This window comes from Vanellus vanellus, assembly GCF_965231255.1.
Source record: "Vanellus vanellus genome assembly, chromosome: 32".
NCBI lineage: Eukaryota > Metazoa > Chordata > Aves > Charadriiformes > Charadriidae > Vanellus > Vanellus vanellus.
Genome location: NC_138937.1, coordinates 379246 through 406200, shown reverse-complemented (window position 1 = coordinate 406200; position 26955 = coordinate 379246). Strand labels below are relative to the sequence as shown.

The 26955-nt window shown below is 61.6% G+C and overlaps 3 protein-coding genes across 4 annotated transcripts; 2 read left to right on the top strand and 1 right to left on the bottom strand.

Annotated features, from left to right (window-relative positions):
* The first annotated feature begins 303 nt into the window (after positions 1-303).
* TUBB (tubulin beta class I) lies at positions 304-7277 on the top strand. The gene is made up of 4 exons (XM_082496856.1): positions 304-465; positions 3739-3847; positions 4056-4166; positions 5878-7277. The coding sequence occupies exons 1-4, from the start codon at positions 409-411 to the stop codon at positions 6933-6935; spliced, it is 1335 nt and encodes a 444-aa protein (XP_082352982.1). The 5' UTR covers positions 304-408; the 3' UTR covers positions 6936-7277.
* Positions 7278-8854: 1577 nt separating this feature from the next.
* On the bottom strand, positions 8855-21530 carry FLOT1 (flotillin 1). Its single transcript, XM_082496857.1, has 12 exons — positions 21392-21530; positions 20017-20092; positions 19707-19797; positions 18704-18847; positions 18113-18232; positions 17059-17154; positions 15904-16056; positions 14958-15139; positions 13997-14042; positions 12946-13083; positions 9779-9943; positions 8855-9493 (listed from the first exon to the last, which is right to left on the bottom strand). The coding sequence occupies exons 1-12, from the start codon at positions 21432-21434 to the stop codon at positions 9461-9463; spliced, it is 1287 nt and encodes a 428-aa protein (XP_082352983.1). The 5' UTR covers positions 21435-21530; the 3' UTR covers positions 8855-9460.
* Positions 21531-21884: 354 nt separating this feature from the next.
* RPS5 (ribosomal protein S5) lies at positions 21885-26651 on the top strand. Of its 2 annotated transcripts, none has more exons than XM_082496850.1 (6): positions 21885-21930; positions 23690-23795; positions 23917-24126; positions 26068-26196; positions 26310-26408; positions 26533-26651. In XM_082496850.1, exons 2-6 carry the CDS (start codon positions 23691-23693, stop codon positions 26599-26601), a joined length of 612 nt encoding a protein of 203 aa, XP_082352976.1. In that variant the 5' UTR covers positions 21885-21930; position 23690; the 3' UTR covers positions 26602-26651. The 2 variants fall into 2 exon arrangements, with proteins under 2 accessions (XP_082352976.1, XP_082352977.1); XM_082496851.1 differs by lacking the exon at positions 21885-21930 and adding an exon at positions 21975-21997.
* Positions 26652-26955: the final 304 nt, after the last annotated feature.

The following is a 26955-nucleotide window of genomic DNA, read 5'->3' as shown; positions in this document are numbered from 1 at the left end:
CCATCAGCCGCTCCCATTGGTAGAGGAGCGCGTCCGTCCAGCGCGGACCATAGAGAGGGGCGCGGACGGTCCTCCGAGCGCGGCGGCGCCCGCCTCCAGCCATAGAGAGGTGGCAGAGCGCCCCCTGACTGGGGGCGGTGCAAGCCGAGCGGTGGGGCGAGGCCTCCCGCCCGCGCCGCCCAATGGGAGCGCGGCGAGCGGGCGGCGCCGTCCAATGGGAGCGCGGGGCCGGCCGCCGCCGCTTTGTCTATATGAGGCGCCGCGGGGCCGCGGGAGCCGCCATTGTCGCCGCTGCCGCGCTCGCAACAGCGCTCCCGCCTTAAAGGGGCCGCGCCATCGAATCGCCCAGCAAGACCGGGTGGGGCCCACCGCACCGACACCGCGCCCAGCCCGACCCGCGCCGCCACCATGAGGGAGATCGTCCACATCCAGGCGGGCCAGTGTGGCAACCAGATCGGGGCCAAGGTGAACAGCGGGCGGGCGGCGGCCGGGCGGCGGGGTGGCCCCCCCTCCTTCTTCCCTCCCCCCGCGGCGCGGCCCCCTTTAAGAAGCCCCACCCCCCCCCCGGCGCTTAAGACAAAGGCAGATCCCAATCGGGGCGATTTCAGCCTAAAATCGCTCCTTTTTCGCCCGTTTAGGGCCCAGAATGAAAAGCGCGGCCTCGAAATAAGGGGGTTCGGCTGCCAAATGCGGCGGTTCGGCCCCAAAATGGAGGTTTCCGGCCTCAAAATGGGGGCGCCCCGCCCCTCCCCCCCCCCTTCTTCTTCTCACGCGGCCCCAAAATGGCGGTTTCCCGCCGCGCCTGAGGGGATCGGCGGCGGGATGCGGTTTTTCAGCCTCAAAAGAGCACTTTTTACCACAAAAAAACGCTTTTTTTTTTTTTTTTTTTTTTTTTTGTCTCCCTAAAATCCCCCGTCACGATATTCGGCCCCAAACCGGCTTTTTTTTTTGGCCTCGATTCGGGAATTTTCAGCCCTAAACGTAGGTCGATTAAAGCCCAGCAATTAAGAGGTTTAGCCCCCGCATAGAGGTCCTCACACGCGCCTTCCCCAAGCGATGTTTTAAAAGCCGAAATTGTGCTATTTTTACCTCAAAATCGCGGCGTCCCGTCCCTTGTAGCTTGTTCTTCGGCCCCAGAATGGTGGGTCTTGCCCCCCCCCCCCCGGCCCCCCCAAAAAAAGGATTTTGCTCCCTTCTATTTAGCTCTTTTGACCACAAAATAGGTGCTTTCCGCTCTAAAGTGAGAGTTTTATGTCCTGAAATAAGGAATTTTTGCCTCCAAATCGGGGCGTGCCGCCCTCCGCATAATCGGCCCCAAAATGGGGGGTTCCCCGCCCCTAAAGAAAGGGTTTCTGAGCCCAAAATACGGCTTTTTAGCCCCAAAGATGGGCGTGCCGCCTCTCAGGAGGCGCTCTTGGCCACGAAATGGATGTTTTTCACCCCGTAAATGAGATCTTTGTGCCCCCAAATCGGGGCTTTCTTTTACAGACGTTAAAGGGGGGGGGGGGGGGAGAAGGTTTTTAAACCCCAAAATTAAGGGGTTTGGCCTCAAAATCGGTATTTCCGGCCCCAATATAAAGGTTTTCGGCCTCGAAACAAGAGCTTTGTTCCCTGAAAAGGAGTTTTCAGCCGTAAAATGGGGGATTTAGCACACACACACCCCCCCCCCGACTCTCTGGCATCGAGGGGGAGGTTTTTCAGTCCTAATATAAGATATTTTTACTCCAAAAGTGGATTATTTCACAATTAAAATGTGGCTCTCTGCCCCTATAAGGGTTTTCCAGCCCCAAAATGGAGGTTTTTTTTCAGCCTCAGAGTGTGATCTTTGTTCCCTGAATTGTCATTTTTCAGCCCCCACGTGTCTTTTTATTTCAGCCCCCAAATGGGGTTTTGAGGACCCAAAAAGCGATTTTCGGCCCCAAATAGAATGTTCTTAGTTGCAAATGGATTTATTTTTTATTTTTTTTTTTTCCCCACAACTAAACCGGGGGGGTTTCGGCCCCCAAAATGGAGGTTTCCAGCCTCAAAATGGAGGTCGTCAGCTCAAGAATAACATCTTTGTGCTCTCAAATGCCTTTTTTTTTTTTTTTTTATGCTGCAAATGAAGGGGCTCCAAAATTGATGGAGTTTTTTGACCCCAAAACAAGGGCTTTTTTGTTGCACAATGGCAGTTTTTGCCCCAAAAAGGATGGGTTTGGCCTCACAGTAGGCTTTTACTACGCCAGAATATTTTTCTTTTTTTTTTTTTTTTACTGCACAGTAGGATTTTCCCGCCCCTAAAGATTTTTTTTCAACCCCCAAAAGCATTTATCGTGGTACCAAAATCGGGCTTTCCGCACCCAAACGGCGATTTTGGTCTCAAAATGGACGTTTTCAGCCTCAGAAAAGGATCTTTGTTTCTCCAAACGGAGTTTTCAGCCCCCAGAATGGAGGTTTTCAGCCCCAGAATAGGAGCTTTGTTCTCCAAAATGTCTAAAAATAATAAAAAAAAAAAAGCTTTTCGACACCAAAAAGGAGTTTTTCTGCCCCTGAATATTTTTTTTAGCCCCGTATTAGCCATTTTTAGCATCAAAACAGCATCGTCCTACTGCAGAATTACTCATTTTCTGCAGCACCACCGTAGAGAGGTTTTTGGTTCCTTAAATCCACTTTTAAGTGCCAAAACAGAGATTTTCAGCCCCAGAATTGGTTCTTTTCCCCCTCAAAACGGACTTTTTAACCCAGAATTGATTTTTTTTATTTTTTTTTTTTAAGCCACGATTTTTCCGCACTGAAAGTGGATTTATTTTGAAGAAGAAAAATAATTGCCGAACTCTATGAATTGCATTTTTTAACTGCCTGTAAATGCAGCTTTCCAGTCTCCAGAATGACCTTTTTTAACCCAAATCGGCATTATTAACCCATTTCTCCACTTTCAGCCCCAAATTGCGGCGTTTTTGCCTGTTTTCACCCGCAGGGCGTGGCTCTGCCTCCCCCCCCCCCCCCCATGACCTTGGGGGGGGGCGGGGGGAGGGGGGTCCCCAGGGTGCCTGCCCCTCCCCCACTCTTTGTTCCCAGCCGCCCCTCCCCCGTAGGCAGAATTTTGGGAGAGGAAAATTCAAATTTTGGGGAAATCCTTGTTTTTTTGGAGGTGAGGCACGGATATTTGGGGGGGGGGGGAAGGCAAATTTGGGGTGTTTTGACAATTAAACGTTTTTAGAAGCGCCTCCGCGATTCAAACTCCGTTTCCGGTTCCCGCCCGGCCGTTTTTTTTTTTGGGAGGGGGGTGTGGGGTGGCGATAGTGGTGGCCACGCCCAAGTTTGGCCACGCCCCTGCGGGCTTGAGGCTCCGCCCCTTTGCAGGCGGGTCCCACCCATTGCCAACTGACCTCACCCTCTGGTTTGGCTCCTCCCCCTGGAGAAGGCCCCGCCCCCAGGGTTAGTGCTGCTCGGGTTGGCTCCGCCCTTGGGGCGTGTCTTCCTTTAGGAACCGCTTCTCTAATAAGGCCCCGCCCCCTGGGCTGGCTCCTCCAATAGGATCCCATGCCCTTTAAAGGCTCAGCCCAAGGGGTTGGTTCCTCCAATGAGGCTTCCCCTCCTCCTCCAGGCCCTGCCCCTTTGGGCACACCCCCAGACCAAGCTCCACCCCCTGCTTAGGCCCCTCCCACCCTGAAGCCCCAAGGGAGACCCAGACCTCTCCCACCCACAGAAGGGTATGGGGGAGGGCGGAGCCTTTCTGACCCCACCCCCTGTCCCCAGTTTTGGGAGGTGATCAGCGACGAACACGGCATCGACCCCACCGGCACCTACCACGGCGACAGCGACCTCCAGCTCGACCGCATCAGCGTCTACTACAACGAGGCCACCGGTACGGTGTCACCCTGTCACCCCCCCCTCTGTCCCCATCACCCCCCTCCCCGTGTCCCCCTCCCTCTGAGACCTGACACCCTCAGCTCACCCACTCCCCCTCCCCACCCCCATGGGTTTTGGGGTGGGATTCGAGGGTTTTGGGGGTGGGGGTGGTGACGCGGTGTTGTCACCATCACCCCCCCCTGCTGACACGGTGATGTCCCCAGGGGGTAAGTATGTGCCAAGGGCCATCTTGGTGGACCTGGAGCCGGGCACCATGGACTCAGTGCGCTCAGGACCCTTCGGGCAGATCTTCCGGCCGGACAACTTCGTTTTTGGTGAGTCCCTGTGTCACCTGCTGTCCTGTGGAGCCCCCTGTGTCTGTCCCCCCCCAACCCCTGCCATCTCCTCCTAGGTGACCTGGGGTTGGCCATCGTGATGGGGTGGCATTTCTCTTCATTTGGTGGCTGTGAGGCTCCTGGTGGTGGCCCTTCGGTGACCATCACCATGGGCTGGGGTGGTGGGTCTCCACTGTCCCCACTGTGGTGGCCCATGGGGTCTTGGTGGTAGCCCATGGGTGCCTGTCCCAGTGGACAACGGGTCCTTCCTTGGTGGCCCTCAGGTGCTTGTCACAGTGGGGTGGCAGGTCCCTATTGTCCCCTTCTTGGTGGGCAGGGTCTTTCCTTATGTCCCCAGAGCTGCCCCCCTTTTGATTCTGGGAGGGTTATTGAGGTCCCCAAAGAGGTTAGGGGTCCCCAAATCAGGGGGATGAAGGTCTCCTAGGGTTTAGGAGATGGGTGTCTGTGAGGAGCACAGGGTGCCCATGGGTGCATGGTGAAGGCCCACGAGGAGCTTAAGCTACCCAAGGGTGGGATGGAGGTCCCCAAAAAGGGTAACAAAGGGTCCCCAAGGTTCTTGGGAGTCCCCAAGGAAAGATAATGGAGGTCCCCAAGGAGCTTAAGGTTTCTAAGGACCAGCTGGAAGTCCCCAAGAAGAGAGATGGTGGTCCCCAAGAAGCTCAAGTGTGGACTGGAGGTCCCCAGGGGTTGGACAGAGGTCCCTGAGGTGTTCAGGGTGCCCAAAGGTGGCGTGGAGATGGAGAAAGGAGAGAGATGGCAGTCCTCAAGAGTGGCCTTGGGATCTCAAAGGAGGATGATGGGAGGTCCCCAGGGTCCTCTGGGTCCCCAAGGGTCAGGTGGAGATACTCAACAAGGGCGATGGAGGTGCTCAAGGTTCTTGAGGGTGGGATGGAGGTCCCCAAAGAGCTCAGGGTCCCAAAGGGTGTGCTGAAGGTCCTCTATGAGCTCAAGGGTGAGCTGGAGATAGGCAAGAAGAGCAACGAAGGTCCCCAAGGCCCTTGGGGACACCGAGGGTTTGCTAGATGTCTTCAAAGACAGGATGGATGTCCCTAAGGAGCATAAAGTCCCCGTGTGTGGGCTGGAGGTCCCCAAGGAGGGTGACGGAGGTCAGCAAGGAGCATAAAGTCCCCAAGGGTGGGTTGGAAGTCACTATGGAGGGTAACGGAAGTCCCCAAGGAGCTCAGGGTCCTCAGGGTTGGGATGGATGTCCCCAAGAAGGCTTATGGAGGTCCCCAAGGAGCTCAAGGGTGAGCTGGAGATAGGCAAGAAGAGCAACGAAGGTCCCCGAGGCCCTTGGTGTCCCCAAGGGTCTGCTAGATGTCATCAAAGACAGTGACGGATGTCCCCAGGGAGCATAAAGTCCTCATGTGTGGGCTGGAGGTCCCCAAGGAACCTAAGGTCCCCAAGGACAGACTGGAAGTCACCATGGAGGTTATGGAGGTCTCCAAGGAGCTCAGGGTCCCCAGGGTTGGGATGCACATCCCCAAGGAGGGTGGTAGAGGTCCCCAAGGGTGGGATCAATGTCCCCACAGTGATCAAGGTTGGTTTGAAGGTCCCCAGGGATGGGATGAAGGTCCCCAATGTACTCAAGTTGGCCTAAAAGCCCCCAAGTGCACAACCAAAGTCCCCAAAGACCTCAGTTTCTCCCAGGGAGCCCCTTCATGACATTCCCACCGTGTCCCCACCACAGGCCAGAGCGGCGCAGGCAACAACTGGGCCAAAGGCCACTACACGGAGGGGGCCGAACTGGTGGACTCGGTCCTGGACGTGGTGAGGAAGGAGGCGGAGAGCTGCGACTGCCTCCAGGGTTTCCAGTTGACCCACTCGCTGGGCGGTGGCACCGGCTCCGGCATGGGGACCCTCCTCATCTCCAAAATCCGGGAGGAATACCCCGACCGCATCATGAACACCTTCAGCGTCGTCCCGTCCCCCAAGGTGTCCGACACGGTGGTGGAACCCTACAACGCCACCCTGTCTGTCCACCAGCTGGTGGAGAACACGGACGAGACCTACTGCATCGACAACGAAGCCCTCTACGACATCTGCTTCCGCACCCTGAAGCTGACCACCCCCACCTACGGTGACCTCAACCACCTCGTCTCGGCCACCATGAGCGGCGTCACCACCTGCTTGCGTTTCCCCGGTCAACTCAACGCCGATCTCCGCAAGTTGGCCGTCAACATGGTGCCCTTCCCTCGCCTCCACTTCTTCATGCCCGGCTTCGCCCCCTTGACGTCGCGCGGCAGCCAGCAGTACCGCGCCCTCACCGTCCCCGAGCTCACCCAGCAGGTCTTCGACGCCAAAAACATGATGGCCGCCTGCGACCCGCGTCACGGCCGTTACCTCACGGTGGCCGCCGTCTTCCGAGGCCGCATGTCCATGAAGGAGGTGGACGAGCAGATGCTCAACGTCCAGAACAAGAACAGCTCTTACTTCGTGGAGTGGATCCCCAACAACGTGAAGACGGCCGTGTGTGACATCCCGCCGCGGGGCCTCAAGATGGCCGTCACCTTCATCGGCAACAGCACGGCCATCCAGGAGCTCTTCAAGAGGATCTCGGAGCAGTTCACGGCCATGTTCCGGCGTAAAGCCTTCCTCCACTGGTACACGGGTGAGGGCATGGACGAGATGGAGTTCACCGAGGCCGAGAGCAACATGAACGACCTTGTCTCCGAGTACCAGCAGTACCAGGATGCCACCGCCGAGGAGGAGGAGGACTTCGGTGAAGAGGCCGAAGAAGAGGCTTGAGGGATGGTCGTCCTCGCAGAACCCTCGTCCCTTCACTGCCATCATCATCGTCCTCGGAGAGCCCTCGTCCTTCGGCATTGTCCTCGGAGAGCCCTCGTCCTTCACCGTTGTCGTCTTCAGAGAGCCCGCGTCCTTCACCATTGTCCTTGGAGAGCCCTCGGCCTTCAGCAGCATCGTCCTCAGAGAATCCTTGTCCTTCGTCATCGTCCTCAGCCTTCATCAGTGTCCTCAAAGAGCCCTTGGTCTTCGTCATTGTCCTCGGAGAATCCTGGTCTTGTCGCCGGAAAGCACTTGGCCATCATCATCATCGTTGGAGAGCTCTTGGCCTTCCATCACCGTCTTCAGTGAGTCATTGTCCTTCACTGTGGTCTTTGGAGAGCTCTTGGCCTTCGTCATCATCACCGGAGAGTTCTTGGCCTTCATCATGGTTGTCCTCAGAGCCCTCGGCCTTCACCATTGTTACTGGAGATCCCATGGCTTTTGTCATCATCTTCAGCCTTCATCGGTGACCTCGGAGAGCCCTTGGGCTTCACTGTTGTCACCAGAAAGCACTTGGCCATCATCATCATCCTTGGAGAGCCCTTGGCCTTCGTCACTGTCTTCAGAGAGTACTTGTCCTTCACTGTGGTCCTTGGAGAGAGCTCTTGGCCTTCCTCATCGTCACTAGAAAGCTCTTGGCCTTCATCATCAAGCTCTTGGCCTTCATCATGGTTGTCCTCGGAGCCCTCGGCCTTCACTGTTGTCACTGGAGAGCTCTTGGCCTTCGTCATTGTCATCGTTCTCAGAGAGTCCTCGGTCCTCACCGGCATCATCGGCACCAGAGAGTCCCACCCATTCCTTCATCATGTCACCGAAGAGCCCTCCTCGTCCTTCACCATCGTCACCAGAGCGTCCTCGGAGTGTCCCCTGTCCTTCGACATCATGTTCAGCGCCAGAGTCCCCATCCCATCTCCGTTGTCACCAGATGACCCCTGTCACTGCAGAGCCACCATCCCCTCTGTGTCACCCCCCGTCCCGTCCCCCCGTCCCCATGTTCCCCCACCGCTGGGGGTGACATCACCACTAAATTATTGCAGCCCCCGGGCACCAATTCGCCCCCCTTTCCACCCAAAACCACCACTCCAGCTGCAGGGGGCCTCCCGGGTGGCCTTGTCCCCCCCGTGTCCCCAGCTGGGGGCTCTCCTGTCCCTTCCATGTCCCCTCTCCCCAAATCCATCCTGTTTTGGTTCGTTTTTTTCCCCTTTTAAAGCTTTTTTTTCCCCCCTTTTTTTTTTTTCCTCTTTTTTTTTTTTTTTTTTTTTTTTTTTCATATTGAAAAGCCGCCCCCGGGCGAGGAATAAACCCGGGATGTAAAGCCACCACCGTGTCCCTTGTCCCCTTCTTGTCCCCGTGTCCCTCCTGGGCTCCTTTAGGTCCACTTTGGGGTCCCCTCCGTGTCCTTTGGGGGTCCCCATGACCCTGGTGGGTTCCTGTGTCCCTTCTGGGGTCTCCCCTCCAGGGCCCCATGCGATGTCCCCACCTGTGTCCCCTCACCTCCAGATGTCCCCATGGGGGTCTCGGTGTCCCCTTTAGGGTTCCCCCCATGTCCTCGGGTCACATCTGCAGCCCCCCCCCCCCCAGGTCCTTTCTGTCCCCTTTAGGGTCCCTCTGGGGGTGGGGGCCCCTGTCCCCACTGTGGTCTTCTCTGTCACGTCCCCTTTGGGGTCTGCTGTAGTTCCCCGTGTCACCTCTGGTGTCCCCAAGTCCTCTACCTGGTGTCACGCTGTCCCACGAGGGTCCTCCTGACCTTGCCAGGGGGACACGTACCCTCCTGTGTCCCTGTCCCCAACAGGTCCCCCTCTGAGTCCCCTCTAAGAGTTGAGGTCCCCCACCAACACCACCACCACCACCACGAAGTCCCTCCACTGTCCCTTTTGGGGCCACCGTGTCCCTTTCTGGGGTCCCCAAACCCCTCCACCCCACTGACCTGAGGGACCCGGGTCTGCCCCGTGCAGACACAACTGCTTTAATGATTTGGGGACAGACACAGGGACGCGTCCCCCCCACTCTGGGGACACACCAGTCCCTGAGGAGTGGGGGAGGATGGTGGCACTGGGGGTTGGTAGCACTTTGGGGACAGAGCAGCTTTGGGGCAGTGACGCTTTGGGGGCACAGTGGCGGTGTGGGGTGATGGCATCACGGGGACACGGTAGCACAGTGGAGCGGTGGCACTTTGGGGACATGGTCGCACCACGGGGTGGGGGGGGACACATTAATACCAGGAAGTGGTGGCACTTTGGGCAAGACGGGGTGGGGGGGCTCTGGGAGTTGGTGGCACCACGGGGACAGTGCTCCGGGGAGCGGTGGCACCTCGCTGGCACGTCGGGGACACGGTAGCGCTGGGATGGGGTGGCACTTTGGCAAGACAGCGGCTACAGGGGGTTGGTGGCACCTTGGGGACAGAGCTCCGGAGAGTGGTGACACCTCGCAGGCAGGGTGGCACCGGCGTGTTGTTAGCGGCACTTTGGGGACACGGTGGCACTGGCTCAGGCCTGGCACTCGGACTTCTTCTGGGCAGCCTGTGGGGGGGGGGGGACGGACATGTGGGGGACTGAGGAGGGGACACGGGTGTCCCCGTCCCCACCCTGGGGACCCCGGTGTCCTCCCCTGGCCCCACCAGACGTCACGGTGTCCCCACACACTCAGATGACCTCAGTGTCCAGGTGTCCCCCCCCCCCCCTCCATACCTCCTCCAGAGGACCCAGAAGTGACACCGCTGTCCCCTCAAAGGACCTCAAGTGTCCGGACAGGGGGTGACAGGGGACATCAGGTGGGGGTGGGGTGACAGGGGACACCGGGCGGACCTGGGTGACGCTGACACCCGTCAGGGCCTCGACGGCGGCGGGCAGGCGGGTGACGACGTCCAAGATCTCCCCCGGAAGCCGCGACACCCCGATGTCACCGGAACCGCCGGCCACCAACGTCACTCGTCGCGTCCCCAACAGCGGCTGCGCCACCGCTTCCGCCACCTGGTTCCCCAAAACCAACGTTTTTCACCCCAAAAAATCTGCCACTTGGCAGCTCCGGATTCCGCCCCCCCCCCCCCCCCCCCCGCCACCCCCACCGGTTGTCGCTCGTTCCAAAATCGCCACGTTTCACCCCGAGGTATTCCCCCTCGGCATCCCCAAAATCCCCCCCCCCCCCCCCCCCCCCAAAAAATCTGTTGGTGGCACCTCCAAAATCCCCACATCTCACCCCAAAATCCCCAGATCCCCGCCCCCCCCCAATCCCTCCCCTTGCCCCCTGTTCTAAAATCGCCGTATTTCACCCCAAAAATTCACCTGTGGGCCCCCCCCCCCCAAATCCACTCACCCGCTCGCATCTCTGTCACCTGCCCCCAAAATCCCCTCGTTTCACCCCAAAACCTGTCTCTGTCCCCCCCCGAATCCTCTCCCTACTCAGCTGTCCCAAAATCGCCGTCTTTTACCCCAAACCCACCCTACTCCTTCCTTTGCCCCACCCCCAAATCCCCCCTGGGACCCCCCCAAACTGCCCCCTCCCCCTAGGAAGGACCCCAAATCCGGGGGGGGACCCCAAATCTGGGGGGGGACACCCCGCAATACCCTGTGGACCCCCAAAATACCCCACGGGGACTCCTGAAACAACTCATTGAGAGCCCCAAATCCCCCATAAGGACCCCCAAATTCCCCTGGGACCCCCCAAACTGCCCCCTCCCCATAGGAAGGACCCCAAATCCGGGGGGAACACCCCGCAATACCCTGTAGACCCCCAAAATACCCCCTGGGACCCCCTGAACTGCCCCCTCCCCATAGGAAGGACCCCAAATCCGGGGGGGGATCCCAAAATACCCTGTGGACCCCCAAAATACCCCACGAGGACTCCTGAAACAACTCATCGAGAGCCCCAAATCCCCCATAAGGACCCCCAAATCCCCCATGGGACCCCTCAAACCACTCCTACCCCATGAGAAGGGACCCCAAATCCGGGGGGGGGACCCCAAAATACCCTGTGGACCCCCAAAATACCCCACGAGGACTCCTGAAACAACTCATCGAGAGCCCCAAATCCCCCATAAGGGCCCCCAAATCCCCCCTGGGACCCCCCCAAACTGCCCCCTCCCCCTAGGAAGGACCCCAAATCTGGGGGGGGACCCCAAAATACCCTGTGGACCCCCAAAATACCCCACGAGGACTCCTGAAACAACTCATCGAGAGCCCCAAATCCCGCATGGGAACCCCCAAATCCCCCCGGGGACCCCTCAAACCACCCCCACCCCATAAGAAAGGACCCCAAATCCGGGGGGGACACCCCACAATACCCTGTGGACCCCCAAAATACCCCCTGGGACCCCCTGAACTGCCCCCTCCCCATAGGAAGGACCCCAAATCCGTGAGGGGGACCCCAAAATACCCTGTGGACCCCCAAAATACCCCATGAGGACCCCTGAAACAACTCATCGAGAGCCCCAAATCCCCCATAAGGACCCCCAAATCCCCCCTGAGACCCCCCAAACTGCCCCCTCCCCATAGGAAGGACCCCAAATCCAGGGGGGGACCCCAAAATACCCTGTGGACCCCCAAAATACCCCACGAGGACTCCTGAAACAACTCATCGAGAGCCCCAAATCCCCCATAAGGGCCCTCAAATCCCCCCAGGGACCCCTCAAACCACCCCTACCCCATAAGAAAGGACCCCAAATCCGGGGGGGACACCCTGCAATACCCTGTGGACCCCCAAAATCCCCTCTGGGAACACCCCAAACTGCCCCCTCCCCATAGGAAGGACCCCAAATCCGGGAGGGGGACCCCAAAATACCCCACAAGGACCCCTGAAACAACTCATCGAGAGCCCCAAATCCCCCATAAGGACCCTCAAATCCCCCCTGGGGACCCCTCAAACCACCCCCACCCCATGAGAAGGGACCCCAAATCCGGGGGGGACACCACAAAATACCCTGTGGACCCCCAAAATACCCCACGAGGACCCCTGAAACAACTCATCGAGAGCCCCAAATCCCCCATGGGGACCCCCAAATCCCCCCTGGGACCCCCCCAAACTGCCCCCTCCCCCTAGGAAGGACCCCAAATCTGGGGGGGGACCCCAAAATACCCTGTGGACCCCCAAAATACCCCACGAGGACTCCTGAAACAACTCATCGAGAGCCCCAAATCCCCCATAAGGACCCCCAAATCCCCCCGGGGACCCCCCCAAACTGCCCCCTCCCCATAAGAAAGGACCCCAAATCCGGGGGGGACACCCTGCAATACCCTGTGGACCCCCAAAATCCCCTCTGGGAACACCCCAAACTGCCCCCTCCCCATAGGAAGGACCCCAAATCCGGGAGGGGGACCCCAAAATACCCCACAAGGACCCCTGAAACAACTCATCGAGAGCCCCAAATCCCCCATGGGGACCCCCAAATCCCCCATGGGACCCCTCAAACCACCCCTACCCCATGAGAAGGGACCCCAAATCCGGGGGGGGGACCCCAAAATACCCTGTGGACCCCCAAAATACCCCACGAGGACTCCTGAAACAACTCATTGAGAGCCCCAAATCCCCCATGGGGACCCCCAAATCCCCCCTGGGACCCCCCCAAACTGCCCCCTCCCCCTAGGAAGGACCCCAAATCCGGGGGGGACCCCAAATCTGGGGGGGACACCCCGCAATACCCTGTGGACCCCCAAAATACCCCACGGGGACTCCTGAAACAACTCATTGAGAGCCCCAAATCCCCCATGGGGACCCCCAAATCCCCCCTGGGACCCCTCAAACCACCCCTACCCCATAAGAAGGGACCCCAAATCCGGGGGGGACCCCAAAATACCCTGTGGACCCCCAAAATACCCCACGAGGACTCCTGAAACAACTCATCGAGAGCCCCAAATCCCCCATAAGGACCCCCAAATCCCCCCGGGGACCCCTCAAACCACCCCATAAGAAGGGACCCCAAACCCATGGCGGGGGGTGTGGGGGGTGTGGGGGGGTGACCCCCCCCCCAAAATAATACCTGGGGCAGCCGCTGCAGCACCATGTCGACCACAGCCGCCTCCTGGTACTGCCCGAAGGCCTCCGCCTTCGCCGCCGTCTGCGCCGCCTCCGCCCGCGCCCGAGCGGCCACCGCCGCCGCCCGCGCCGCCCCCGTCACCTGCGGGAAACGTCACCTGCGTGTCCCCGTGTCCCGTCCCCCCCATCCCCCCACCACGGTCGTAGGGACCCCCGAATGCCTTTGACACCCCCCCTCCCCCATCAGAGGGTCATCCCCCACCAGCAGCCAAATAACCGGGTGCTACGGACACCGGGTGCCTTGTCACCGCTCCAGGGACACCGGGGTCCCCTTTGTCACCCCCCCCTTCCCACCAGGTCTCCTGTCACCCCCTCCCCAGACACTGGGGTCCCCTGTCACCCCCCCTTCCCACCAGGTCCCCTCTGTCACCCCCCCCCCCCCCCCAGGACACCGGGGTCCCTGTCACCCCCCCCTTCCCACCAGGTCTCCTGTCACCCCCTCCCAGACACCGGTGTCCCCTGTCACCCCCTCCCAGACACCGGTGTCCCCTGTCACCCCCCTCCCAGACACCAGGTCCCCTCTGTCACCCCCCCCTTCCCACCAGGTCTCCTGTCACCCCCATCCAGACACCAGTGTCCCCTGTCACCCCCCCACCTGGACACTGGGGTCCCCTGTCACCCCCCCCCCCCCCCCCCGAGACACTGGGGTCCCCTGTCACCCCTCCCAGACACCGGGTCCCCTCTGTCACCCCCCCTCCTAGACACCGGGGTCCCCTGCCACCCCCCCTTCCCACCGGGTCCCCTGTCACCCCCACCCAGACACCAGTGGCCCCTGTCACCCCCCCCCCCAGACACCGGGTCCCCTCTGTCACCACCCCCCCCCAGACACCGGGGTCCCCTCTGTCACCCCCCCTTCCCACCAGGTCTCCTGTCACCCCACTCCCAGACACCGGTGTCCCCGTCACCCCCCTCCCAGACACCAGGTCCCCTCTGTCACCCCCCCCAGACATCAGTGTCCCCTGTCCCCTGTGTCCCCCCCCCCCCCCCCGACTCACCCTCATGGCCTCGGCTTCCGCCTCCGCCTGCATCATCATCTGTGTCCTGTGGAGGGGCGGAGCTTAGAAGGGGTGGGTGGAGCTTCGAGGTGGGTGGGGCTTCAGGAAGGGGCGTGGCCTCCCAGCAAGGCGGGGCTCGGGTGGGCGGGGCCTCCCATGGAGGGTGCAGCCACGGTGATAAGCAGGACTCAGAGGTGGGGCGTGGCCTGGTGGAAGGGGGGGGCGTGGCTTCGCCAAGGGGGGTGTGGCCTCCCGCCAAAGGGGCGTGGCCAGAGCAGGAGGGTGCCTCCTGGAGGCGTGGCCTACTAGGGGGCAGGGCTCCCTTTTAAAGGGGCAACGGTCCCTTAAAGGGGCCATGACTGCCTGCCACGCAGTGGGGCACACCGGGTTGGGGGCGTGGCTTCGTGGAAGGGGGCAGGGCTCCCTGCCAAAAGGCCCCTCCCCCCTTAAAAAGGGCAGGGCTTCAGTGTGGTGGGGCCCAGCAGGTAGGGGCACAGTGCCCCTTTAAATGCAGCCACAGCTGCCCCCCCCCATGGGGGGTGTGGCTTCGCAAACAAGGGTGGGGCTCCTTTTTAAAGGGGCGTGGCTTCCCTTAAAGGGGTCAGGGCTTGACCCATGCTGGTGGGCCCCATCATGGTGGGGGGTGTGTGGCTCAATAAATGGGGTGGAGTCCCCTTTAAAGGGGCGTGGCTTCCCTTAAAGGGGGCACAGCTTTGCCCCTGGCCTTGGGCCCCACCATGGGGGGGTGTGGCTTTGTAAACGAGGGTGGGGCTTGTCCTTAAAAGGGCGTGGCTTCCCTTAAAGGGGTCAGGGCTTGACCCATGCTGGTGGGACCCACTGTGGTGAGGGTGTGGCTTGGTAGACGGGGTGGGGCTCCCCCCTAAAGGGGCATGGATTCCCTTAAAGGGGCCACAGCTTCACCCACAGAGGTGGGACCCACCATGGCGGGGGCAGGGCTCACCGCTGGGCCTCGGCCAGGCGCTCGAGGCGGTAGCGCTCGGCCTCGGCGGGTTTGCGGACGGTGGCTTCCAGTTCCCGCTCCCGCCGGCCGATCTCGTGCTCCTGCAGCTGCGCCTGCTGCGCCCGCTCCACCACCAGCACCTGCGCCCGCTGCTCCTCGATCTGCTGCTTCGTCCTCGCCACCTGCGCCCGCGCCACCCTTCAGCCCCAGACCAGCACCCTGGTGGGCGAGGGGGGGACCCCTGGCATCCAGGGGGGGCAGGGGGACACACACGACACCCAGGCGGATGGGAGAATCCGGGCATCCCGGGGGACTCAGGTGTTAGGGGGGGATCCAGGTGGTTTTGGGGTGGCAAAGTGTTGAGGAGACCCAGGAGTCGCGGGAACCTGAATGTCTGGGGGGGGGGGGGGGGGGACCCCCAGGAATCCAGGGGGGAACCCCAGACGTCTCGGTGGGTGGGCAAAAGGGGACCTAGGTGTCCTGGGGAGGGGACCAGGGCTCCAGGACCGTGTCATGGAGGGTCCCAGAAACATTTTGGGGGGTGCCAGATACCCTGGGGGGTTCCAAAGTATCTGGAGGGGGACGATCCAGGAATATGGGGGTGGGGGGGGACCCACACATCCTGGAGGGTGACCCCGGCACTGTGGGGGTGTGCAGAAGGGACGTGGGTGTCCTGAGGAGGGGATCCAGGCGGGTGGCACCATCACAGGGAGGGACCCAGGTATGTCCGGGCTGGGGGGGTCCCGCCGATATCCTGGGGGGGGGGGGGGGGGGGGGATTCTGAGACATCCTGGGGGGGTGCAAAGGGGACGCAGGTGTCCAGGACCACGTCGGGGAGGGACCCAGTTGATGGGGGGACCCTGGAGGATTCCCAAATACGGCGGGGGGGGGACGGGGGGGGACACCCCGAGGTGTCCGAGTGGGGGGAGCCAGATATCTGGGGTACCTGGAGCTGGTAGGCCAGGTCGGCCTGAGCTTTGCGGGCGCTGACGGCGGCGTCGCACAGCGCCTGCTGCACTTGGAAGTCGCGCTGGGCCTGCGCCATCGCCGTCTCGCTCAGCAGCTGCGCCGAGACCTGCTCCTGCCGCGCTCGCGCCTCCTGCGGGGACACGGGGACGTGGGGGACACCGGGGCGCACGGGGATGAGAAGGGACGCTCAGGGACACCAGGGGGCACGGGGACAAGGAGGGATGCCCGGGGACATGGCGACACTGGGGCGCACGGGGACAAGGAGGGATTCCCGGGGATGCGGTGACACCGGGGCACATGGGGACGAGGAGGGACGCTCAGGGACACGGGGACACCGGGGTGCACGGGGATGAGTAGGGATTCCTAGGGACGCGGGAACATTGGGGCGCACGGGGACAAGGAGGGATTCCCGGGGACACGGTGACACCGGGGCACACGGGGACGAGGAGGGATTCCCGGGGACACGGGGACGAGGAGGGATGCTCAGGGACAAGGGGACACCGGGGCACACAGGGACGAGGAGGGACGCCCGGGGACGAGGAGGGATGCTCAGGGACACGGGGACACCGGGGCGCAGTGACACTGGGGCACACAGGGACGAGGAGGGACAGGGGGACACTGGGGCGCACGGGGACAAGGAGGGACACCCAGGGACACCAGGAGATCGGGGGATGTGGGGACATTGTGGAATAGGGGGGGGGGGACACATTGGGACATCATGAATGAAGGCGGGGGACACTGAGGGGGGCGGACATGGTGACACCGTGGGACTGGACAGGTGTGGGGACATCGGGGGACGTGGAGGGACACTAGAGGATAGGGGGACACTGGGAACGGGGGGACATGGGGACAGCAGGTGACAGGGAGCTTACTGGGGAAACCACGGGCACGGGGACATTGAGGGGGGACACGTGGAGAAGCGGGTGGCCCAGGGACATTGGAGAGGGACACGAGAACATACGGGGACCTTAGAGACAATTTGGTGACATCGGGAACGCGCGGGGTGGGGGGACACTGGTGGGACCTAAAGACCTCAGTGAGGAAATGAGGGGGGAGGACGGGGACGTGGGCGCACGTGGGCCACGGGTGACCCCCAGGGGGACCCCGGAGGTGACAAAAGGTGACAACTCACGCGGATGCCGGCGTCCCGCTTGGCTTCGGCTTCCCCCACGCGGGCGTCGCGCTGGACCTGCGCCGTGCGACCCTTCCCCAGCGAGTGTAGGTAGTCCTGGGGACACAGGGGACGTTGTCACCTTTCCCCGTCCCTTCCCAGTTCCGGCCATCCCTCCCCCAATAAACGGTGGTGGCCCTAAAGACGACCCCATCTCTGTACGGGGTGTCCCACCCCACCCCACCCCCCATCTGGATGTCCCCAAGCTCTGTCCCCACCCAGGTGACCCCATTCCCACCATGGGACGCTCATCCTGTCCCCCTTGTGTCCCCGTCACCCTGGTGACACCCAACCATCACGGATGCCCTTCACAGTGTAGTTGACCACGTTGACATCCTTGTCCCCACTCTGTCCCCACCCCAGTGTCACCTGCTGGTTCTAGATGTTCTTCAGGGCGTAGCTGACCACGTTGACACCCTTGTCCCCACCCTGTCCCCTCGTGTGACCCCCTTTGGTGCCACCTAGTCATCACAGATGTCCTTCAGGTCCAGCTGACCACACTGTCACTCTTGTCCCCCACCCTGTCCCCATCTGTTCCTCTTCCTGGTGCCACCTGGTCATCGTGGATGTCCTCCAGAGTGCAGTTGACCATGTTGGCACCCTTGTCCCCAGCCTGTCCCCATCTGTCCCTCCTCCCGGTGCCACCTGGTCATCGTGGATGTCCTCCAGAGTACAGTTGACCATGTTGGCACCCTTGTCCCCAGCCTGTCCCCATCTGTCCCTTCTCCTGGTGCCACCTGGTCATCGTGGATGTCCTCCAGAGTGCAGTTGACCATGTTGGCACCCTTGTCCCCAGCCTGTCCCCATCTGTCCCTTCTCCTGGTGCCACCTGGTCATCATGGATGTTCTCCAGAGCATAGCTGACCACGCTGACACCCTTGTACGCACCCTGTCCCTCATCTGTCCCCTCTCCTGGTGCAACCTGGTCATCGTGGATGTCCTCCAGAGTGCAGTTGACCATGTTGGCACCCTTGTCCCCACTCTGTCCCCCCTCTGTCCCCCCCCCAGGTGCCACCTGGTCATCGTGGATGTCCTTCAGGGTGTAGCTGACCACGCTGATGCCCATGTTGACGAGGTCGGACGAGGCCACGTTGAAAACCTGCTCGGAGAACTTCTGCCGGTCCTTGTAGATCTCCTGGGGGCGGGGCATCATGGGGCGGGGCTTGGAGTGGGTGGGGTTATGGGGGGGGGCGTGGCCTCTCAGGGGTGGGGTCACCAGGGTAGGGCTTGGGCCAATGAGCAGTGCGCCCACTGGGGAGGGTCTTGTGGGGGTGTGGCCTAAGGTGGGCGGGTGTGGCCTCTGGAATGGGCGTGGCTTCACACGGCAAGGGGTGTGGCTATAGCTGGGGTGGAGCCTGGGGGAGGTGGGGAGGGCTTCAAATGGGTGGAGCCTCTGGGGTGGGGCACTCTGGGGCGGAACCTCAGGGGCAGGGGGTGGGGCTAATGAGTGGGTGGGGCTTGTAGGGGGCAGGGCTTGTCCTGGGGTGGGGTTTGCCCAGGGGCGGGGCTTACAGGGAAAAGGAGCTTCCAAGAGGGTGTGGACCTTTGCAAAAAGGGGCGTGGCCGGCCCCAAGGGGCGTGGCCGTCCCCACCTCCTTCTCCTCACCTCCACGGTCATGTGGGCCATGATGGCGCGCTGGTGGCCCTCCAGGGTCTCCAGGGCGATCTGGGCGATCTCGCTCTCTGACTTGCCCAGGAACATCTGGCAGGCGGCCGCCAGCATCTCCTTGTTCTGCCCCTGGATCTTCACCTGCACACGTGCACACACCTCCAGGCAACACCCGCTCTTGCACCCGCAGCCGTCCATCCCCCCCGGGTGGGTCCCACCTTCCCAGCATGGCCCTTTTAAGGAGCAGGCGAGTGTGACTTCACCCTGGCAGAGCCCTTTTAAGAGGGCGTCGCCCCCTCCCCGGTGATGCTTCTTTGAAGGGAGACATCACCCCTGGGGGTGGGGGCCACAGCTGATATTTTAAAGTGGCACTGTCCCTTTAAAGGGCTGGTGGGCCCCACCATGCCAAGCCCCTTTTAAGCAGACACACCCCCCCTCCCCCCCCCCATCACTGGGGGGGGGGAGGAGACACGCGCCTGTAACAAGCCCCATTTAAGTGGATTGATGGGGACCACTACACCAAACCCTTTTAAGGCCCCACCCGCTGGCGCATGGCATGGCCGTTTTAAGGGGCCCCACCCCACACGCTGGTGGGCCCCACCACCGCCCCTCTTAAAAGGGGCTGCGCCCTCGATGTTGGGGGGCAGCAGTGGAGACACGGGGGGGGTGACACGAGGGGGGTGGGGGACATGGGTGGGGTGTGACACGTTGGGGGGGTGACACAAAGGGGTTGAGATGGGAGGTGACACTTGGAGGGTGACAAGGAAGGGGTGACACAAGGCAGGGTGGCACGAAGGGGTTGACACGGGGGGGTGAGATGGGAGGTGACACTTGGAGGGTGACAAGGAAAGGGGGGGTGACATAAGGGGGTTGACCAGAGGAGGGGTGTGACATGGAGGTGGGATGACACGGGGTGGGGGGACGACGGGTGACATGGCGGGGGGGGGGGTGGGGGGGAGGTGGTGTGACAAGGGGGGATGGGGGGGGAGGTGACACGTACCTGGGCGATGCCGGTGACGGAGATGGGGACACCGTGGCGGGTGTACACCTTCTCACTGCGCACGTTGAGGGTCAGCGTGTTCAGGGAGATCCTGGGTGGGGGGGGACGGACAGACGGACACAACAGGTCACCCAGTGTCACCCGGGGTCCCCTCGTGTCCCCTCTATTCCCTCTCGTGTGCGCTCCCCCCCCCCCCCATGACCTTCCTGTGCCCCCCCCAAATCTGTGTCACCCCCCCATTACCCTGTGTCCCCATGTCCCCTGCCACCCACCCTGTCCCCACGTGTTGTCCCCCCCAGTGTCCCCTCACCTCTGGATCTGCTGCAGACACGGCACCACCAGCACCCGCCCGCCGGCCACCATCACGGGGGGGCTGCGGCAGAAACCTGTGGGGACAGAGAAGTTGGGGGGGGGGACACGGGACGGGGACACCCGGGTGGTCTGGGGGGTGGGGGACGGGACAGGACCCATATGTCTGGGGCGGGGGAACCCAGGTGACCATAGGGATACACAGGACACCCCCGGGGGGGGGCAACCCCATGGGGACCCTGGAGTATGGGGGGGACCCCCAGTTGACCATAGGGACCCCCAGTTGATTGGGGGGGGCACCCATGGGGGAAACGGGAGTTTGGGGGAACCCCAGTTGACCATGGGGACCCCCAGTTGATTATGGGGGGGTGCACCCATGGGGGACACGGGAGTTTGGGGAACCCCCAGTTGACCATGGGGACCCCCAGTTGATTGGGGGGGCCACAGGAGTTGGGGGACCCCCAGTTGACCATGGGGACCCCCAGTTGATTGGGGGGACACCCATGGGGGACACGGGAGTTGGGGGACCCCCAGTTGACCATGGGGACCCCCAGTTGATTGGGGGGGCACCCATGGGGGACACGGGAGTTTGGGGTACCCCCAGTTGATTGGGGGGGCACCCATGGGGGACACGGGAGTTTGGGGGGGACCCAGTTGACCATGGGGACCCCCAGTTGATTGGGGGGGGGCACCCATGGGGGACACAGGTGTCTGGGGGGGGACCCAGTTGACTATAAGGACCCCCAGTTGATTTTGGGGGCACCCATGGGGGACACAGGAGTTGGGGGACCCCCAGTTGACCATGGGGACCCCCAGTTGATTGGGGGGGCACCCATGGGGGACACAGGTGTCTGGGGGGACCCAGTTGGCTATAGGGACCCCCAGTTGATTGGGGGGGCCACCCATGGGGGACACAGGAGTTGGGGGACCCCCAGTTGACCATGGGGACCCCCAGTTGATTGGGGGGGCACCCATGGGGGACACGGGAGTTGGGGGACCCCCAGTTGACCATGGGGACCCCCAGTTGATTATGGGGGGGCACCCATGGGGACCAAGGAGTTTGGGGGGGGACCCAGTTGACTATAGGGACCCCCAGTTGATTGGGGGGGCCACCCATGGGGGACACAGGAGTTGGGGGACCCCCAGTTGACCATGGGGACCCCCAGTTGATTATGGGGGGGCACCCATGGGGACCAAGGAGTTTGGGGGGGGACCCAGTTGACTATAGGGACCCCCAGTTGATTGGGGGCGCACCCATGGGGGACCCAGGAGTTTGGGGGACCCCCAGTTGATTATGGGGGGGGGGGGCACCCAGGACTCCCGGGGGGGGGGAGGGGGATCCAGGAGAGGAGTCCCGGGGGGAGGCCCCGACTCACCCGACACCACCATGGCCTCGTTGGGGCCACACGTGAAGAACATCTCCGCGGAGAGACCCGGGACGGTACCCCGGGATCCGGTAACACCCCCCCCACCCCCCTTCTTCTTCTTCTTCTTCTTCTTCTTCTTCTTCCTCCTCCTCCTCCTCCTCCTCCTCCTTTTAACCCCCCTCCCCCCACCTTCTCAGCGGCCGCCGCTCAGGTCTTCCCGCTGCGGCCCAGCCCCACCCGCCGCAGTACCGCCACAATCCCGGCAGCCCCCGCGCTAGAAGGTTTGGGCAGGCGCCCTCAACAGACGTGGCCGCTCCGGCTTACACCAGCTCGCTCCGCGCCTGCGCCGTAGGCGGGACGCGCCTTCCTTTAAGTGCATGCGCAAAGAGCATGGCTGGCGGGCGCGGTGAGGGCGAGACGGGCGGAAGCGCGGCGTCTCGCGGGGAGTTTACGCATGCGCGACCGGAAGTGCTCTGCCGCCCCTGGATAAGAGGCCGGGAAACCCCGGCGAGGCCCTTTTTCTTCGCTGGAGCCGGTGCTGCCGCCATGTGAGTGCGGCGCGTCCGGTTGTTCCCCGGGCCTGGAGGGGGGCAGGGGCCCGGGAGGGGCTGTGGGGTGTGTTTCGGAGGCTGTGGGGCCTCTTGGGGCCGGGGATTGGGGATGGAGATGGCCCTGAAGTGAGAGCTGGGGGGCTGAGGCCTGTTGGGGGGCGGGGGGAAGGAGCTCTGAGGTGGGAGTTGGGCTTAGGCCTGGAGGTGGAGGGTTCTGAGGTGGGAGTTGGGGGGCTCCGGCAAGTTGGAGGGGTCCTGAGAGAGTAGTTGGGGGGCTCAGGCCCTTTGGGGGGTGTCCTGAGAGAGTAGTTGGGGGGCTCAGGCCCTTTGGGGGGTGAAGCCTTGAGGTAGGAATTGGGGGGCTCAAGGCCTATGGGGGGGATCTGAGGTGGGAGTTGGGGGGCTCAAGGCAGTTGGGGGGGTCCTGAGAGAGCAGTTGGGGGGGTCAGGCCTGTTGGGGGGGGTCCTGAGAGAGCAACTGGAGGGCTCAGGCCCATTGGGGGATGAAGCCTTGTGATAAGAATTAGAGGGCTCAAGGCCTATGGCGGGGGGGCTCTGAGGTAGGAGTTGGGGGGTCCTGAGGTGTAAGTTGGGGGGCTAAGGCCAGTTGGGGGCGTCCTGAGAGAGCAGTTGGGGGGCTTAGGCCTGGGGGGGGGAGGGCTCTGAGATGGGAGTTGGAGGGCTGAGACCTATTGAGGGGGGGCTTTGAGGTAGGGTTTGGGGGGGCTGAGATAGCAATTGGGGGGCTTAGACCTGGGGGGAGGGGCTCTGAGATAGCAGCTGGGGGGCTCAGGCCAGTTGGGGGGGGGGGTCCTGAGATAGCAGGTGGGGGGCTGATGTAGGAATTGGGGGGCTGAGACCTCTTGAGGGGGACTCTGAGGTAGGAGTTGGGGGGCTCAGGCCAGTTGGGAGGGTCCTGAGAGAGCAGTTGGGGGGCTCAGGGCTGTTGGAGGAGGTCCTTAGAGAATAGTTGGGGTCCTCAGGCTTTCATGGGGGGCTGAAATAGGAATTGGGGGGGCTCAGGCCTCGGGGGGGGCGCTGGCTCTGAGGTGGGAGTTGGGGGGCTGAGACCTCTTGAGGGGGGCTCTGAGGTAGGAGTTGGGGGGCTCAGGGCTGTGGGGGGCTTAGGCCTGGGGGGGGGGCAGGCCCTGAGGTAGGACTTGGGGGGACTCTTGAGGGGGGATGTCTATGCCTTTTGGGGGTGGGTCTATAGGGTGGGGGGGCTTAGGGGGTCTCCTGCTGTTGGGATGAGCTGGAGGGGGGTGTCTTCAAGGAGCTTGGAGCCTTCCTGAGGTGGGGGGGGAGCTGTTTTGGGGGGATCTGGAGGAAATTTGGGGTGTCCCTGGGCTGGGGGAGAGTCAAGGTTTCCCTCTCCCTCCTCCCAGTAGCTGTTTTTGCACTCACTGGTGGTACTGGGACTGTGCGGTTGTCCCCACACCGACCCCGTTCCTCACATTACACCCACAAACATGAGACACTGGGGGGGGGTGTCCCTCCTTGATGGGGACACTCCTCTGCGTGTGACGCTCTCTGAAGGCTCCCAGAGCCTTCCCAGTTTATACTGGGAAGGGCGTTTAACTGCACTGGGACGCAGAGATGCTTGGTTTTAGCTTTTAATTAGGAGAGAGGCGGTTTAGATTTTCTGATTTATGAGATTTGGGGAGAGGGATTGTGAGGGGAAGTGGGGGGGGGGGGGGGGGGGGGAGAGGGGGGGACGACAAGCGTCTCCTGACCCCCACCCTGTCCTCGTCCCCAGCATGACCGACTGGGAGACGGCCCCCGCCGTCACCGAGACCCCCGACATCAAACTTTTCGGCAAATGGAGCACCGACGACGTGCAGATCAACGACATCTCCCTCCAGGTATGATATTTTGGGGGGGAGGGGGGGGGGAAAGGGGTTGTTTTGTTTTGTTTTGTTTTTATTTCACATTCCTCCTCTCCGCGGGAGGGGTCTGATGCCGTACGACGTCATATCGCGATAGGATTACATCGCCGTGAAGGAAAAATACGCCAAATACCTGCCCCACAGCGCCGGGCGTTACGCGGCCAAACGGTTTCGCAAAGCCCAGTGCCCCATCGTGGAACGTCTCACCAATTCCATGATGATGCACGGCCGCAACAACGGCAAGAAATTAATGACGGTGCGCATCGTTAAGCACGCCTTCGAGATCATCCACCTGCTCACCGGCGAGGTGAGGAACTGGGGGGGGGAGGGGGGGCTTTTTTGGGCGCTGGGGGGGGTGGTAGGGGGGTTGGGGGTGTTTTTGGCCAGCGGGGAGATGGTTTTGGGCGCAGGGGGAAGTTTTTGGATGCTAGGGATGTTTTTTTTGGGGTGCTGGGGGGTTTTAGGGTGCTGGGAAGGGGTTTTTTGGGCACTGGGGGAAGTTTGGGGGTGCTCGGGATGGTTTTTGGGGTGCTGGGGAGGTGTTTTGGGCTGCTAGGGGTTGGGTTTTGGGTGCTAGGGATGGATTTTGGGTGCTGGGGGAAGTTTTGGGGGTGCTAGGGGGTGTTTTTGGGCAGCGGGGAGATGGTTTTGGGCGCAGGGGGGAAGTTTTTGGATGCTAGGGATGTTTTTTTGGGGTGCTGGGGTGTTTTAGGGTGCTGGGGAGGGGTTTTTTGGGCACTGGGGGAAGTTTGGGGGTGCTTGGGATGGTTTTTGGGGTGCTGGGGAGGTGTTTTGGGCTGCTAGGGGTTGGTTTTTGGGTGCTAGGGATGGATTTTGGGTGCTGGGGGTGTTTTAGGGTGCTGGGGAGGGATTTTTGGGCACTGGGGGAAGTTTGGGGGTGCTCGGGATGGTTTTTGGGGTGCTGGGGAGGTGTTTTGGGCTGCTAGGGGTTGGTTTTTGGGTGCTAGGGATGGATTTTGGGTGCTGGGGGAAGTTTTGGGGTGCTAGGGGGTGTTTTTGGGCAGCGGGGAGATGGTTTTTGGGGCGCAGGGGGAAGTTTTTGGATGCTAGGGATGGTTTTTGGGGTGCTGGGGAGGTGTTTTGGGCTGCTAGGGGTTGGTTTTTGGGTGCTCGGGATGGTTTTTGGGGTGCTAAGGGGTGTTTTTGGGCAACGGGGAGATGGTTTTGGGGCGCGGGGGGAAGTTTTTGGATGCTAGGGATGTTTTTTTGGGTGCTGGGGTGTTTTAGGTTGCTGGGGAGGGGGGTTTATGGGTGCTCGGGATGTTTTTTGGGGTGCTGGGGCTGTTTTAGGGTGTTGGGGAGGGTTTTTTGGGTGCTGGGGGAAGTTGGGGTGCTAGGGATGGTTTTTGGGGTGGTGGGGAGGTGCTTTGGGCTGGTAGGGATGGGGTTTGGGTGCTGGGGAGATGTTTTGGGGTGCTAGGGGGTGTTTTTGGGCAGCGGGGAGATGGTTTTGGGGCGCGGGGGGAAGGTTTTTGGATGCTAGGGATGGGTTTTTTTGGTGCTGGGGGTGTTTTAGGTTGCTGGGGAGGGGGTTTTATGGGTGCTCGGGATGGTTTTTGGGGTGCTGGGGAGGTGTTTTGGGTGCTGGGGAAATGTTTTAGGGTGCTGGGGGTGGTTTTGGGTCCTGGGGGGTTGTTTTGGGGGGGGTTGGGTGCTGGTGGGGCGTTTTGGGGTATCCTAGTGGGTGTTTTAGGGTGCTGGAGTGGGGTTGAATTTGGATGTTGGGAGGGGGAGTTTTTTGGGGGTGTCGAGGGGGTGGTTTTGGGGTGCTGGGGGGGTGTTTTGGGGGCTCTGGAAAGAGCGATTTTGGGTGCTGGGGGGTTGTTTGGGGTTCTCTTGGGATGCTGGAGGAGCGTTTCGGAGTTCTGGGGGGTGTTTTATGGGTGCTGGGAGGGGGAGTTTTTTTGGGGTGTTGAGGGGGTGGTTTTGAGGCACTGGGGGGGTGTTTGGGGCTCTGGAAGGGGTGATTTTGGGTGCTGGGGGTGGTTTTGGGGTGCTGGAGGAACATTTTGGGGTCCTGGGGGGGTGTTTATTCCGTGCTGGAAAGGGGAAGTTTTTTGGGGTGTTGAGGGGGAGTGGTTTTGGGGTGCTGGGAGGGGGATATTTTTTGGGGTGCTGGAAAGGGGGAGCTGTAGAGGGTGTGTGGGGGGTGTTTTAAAGTGCTGGGCTGGGTTTTTGGTTTTTTTTTGGAGGGGGGGGGGGGTCTGATTTCTCACCCTTCTGGCAGAATCCCCTCCAAGTCCTGGTGAATGCCATCATCAACTCCGGTCCCCGCGAGGACTCGACCCGTATCGGTCGCGCCGGTACCGTCCGTAGACAAGCCGTGGACGTGTCCCCCCTGCGCCGCGTCAACCAGGTACGTGTCCCCCGTCCCCCTCCCCCCCCCCCTCCCTTAAACCCTAAACTCAAGGGGCTGCCACCCCCCTCATCTCGATGTCCCCAACGTCCCTTTTTCGTGTCCCCCTCAAGGCCATATGGCTCTTGTGCACCGGTGCCCGCGAAGCCGCTTTCCGCAACATCAAAACCATCGCCGAATGTTTGGCCGACGAACTCATCAACGCCGCTAAGGTGAGGAAGGAGGAGGGGGGAACCACACACGACGCTGTCACCGCGTTGGGGACACAAGAGGAACCCCCTCCCCGGATTAATTTACACCCGTTTAATCCCCCCCCCCCCCCCCTCCCTCTCTCAGGGTTCTTCCAACTCTTACGCCATCAAGAAGAAGGACGAACTGGAGCGCGTGGCCAAGTCCAACCGTTAAAAAGCCACCGTTGTCACCCTCCCGGCAATAAAAGTCACTTGTTCCGTGTCCCCTCTTGGTCCTTCCTGTGCTGTATGGGGCTGGGGGGACGACATGCCATCGGGGGGGGGAGGGGGAGGGCGGTTTGGGGACAAATGTGGGTGGCTGTGGGTGTAGGTCGTCCCCATGGTGTCCCCTGCATCGTTCTTCCCCCCCTCTTTAGGAAAAGTTGCGGTGTCCGTCCTTCCCCCTCCCCCCCCCCCTTTTTTTTTTTTTTTTTCTTTCTATTTTGACTTTTTTTGGGAGGGGGAATTGGCACCTGGAACAGGGGAGGGGCAGAAGGCGGAAGAAAAAAAAAAAAAAAAAATCGGGATA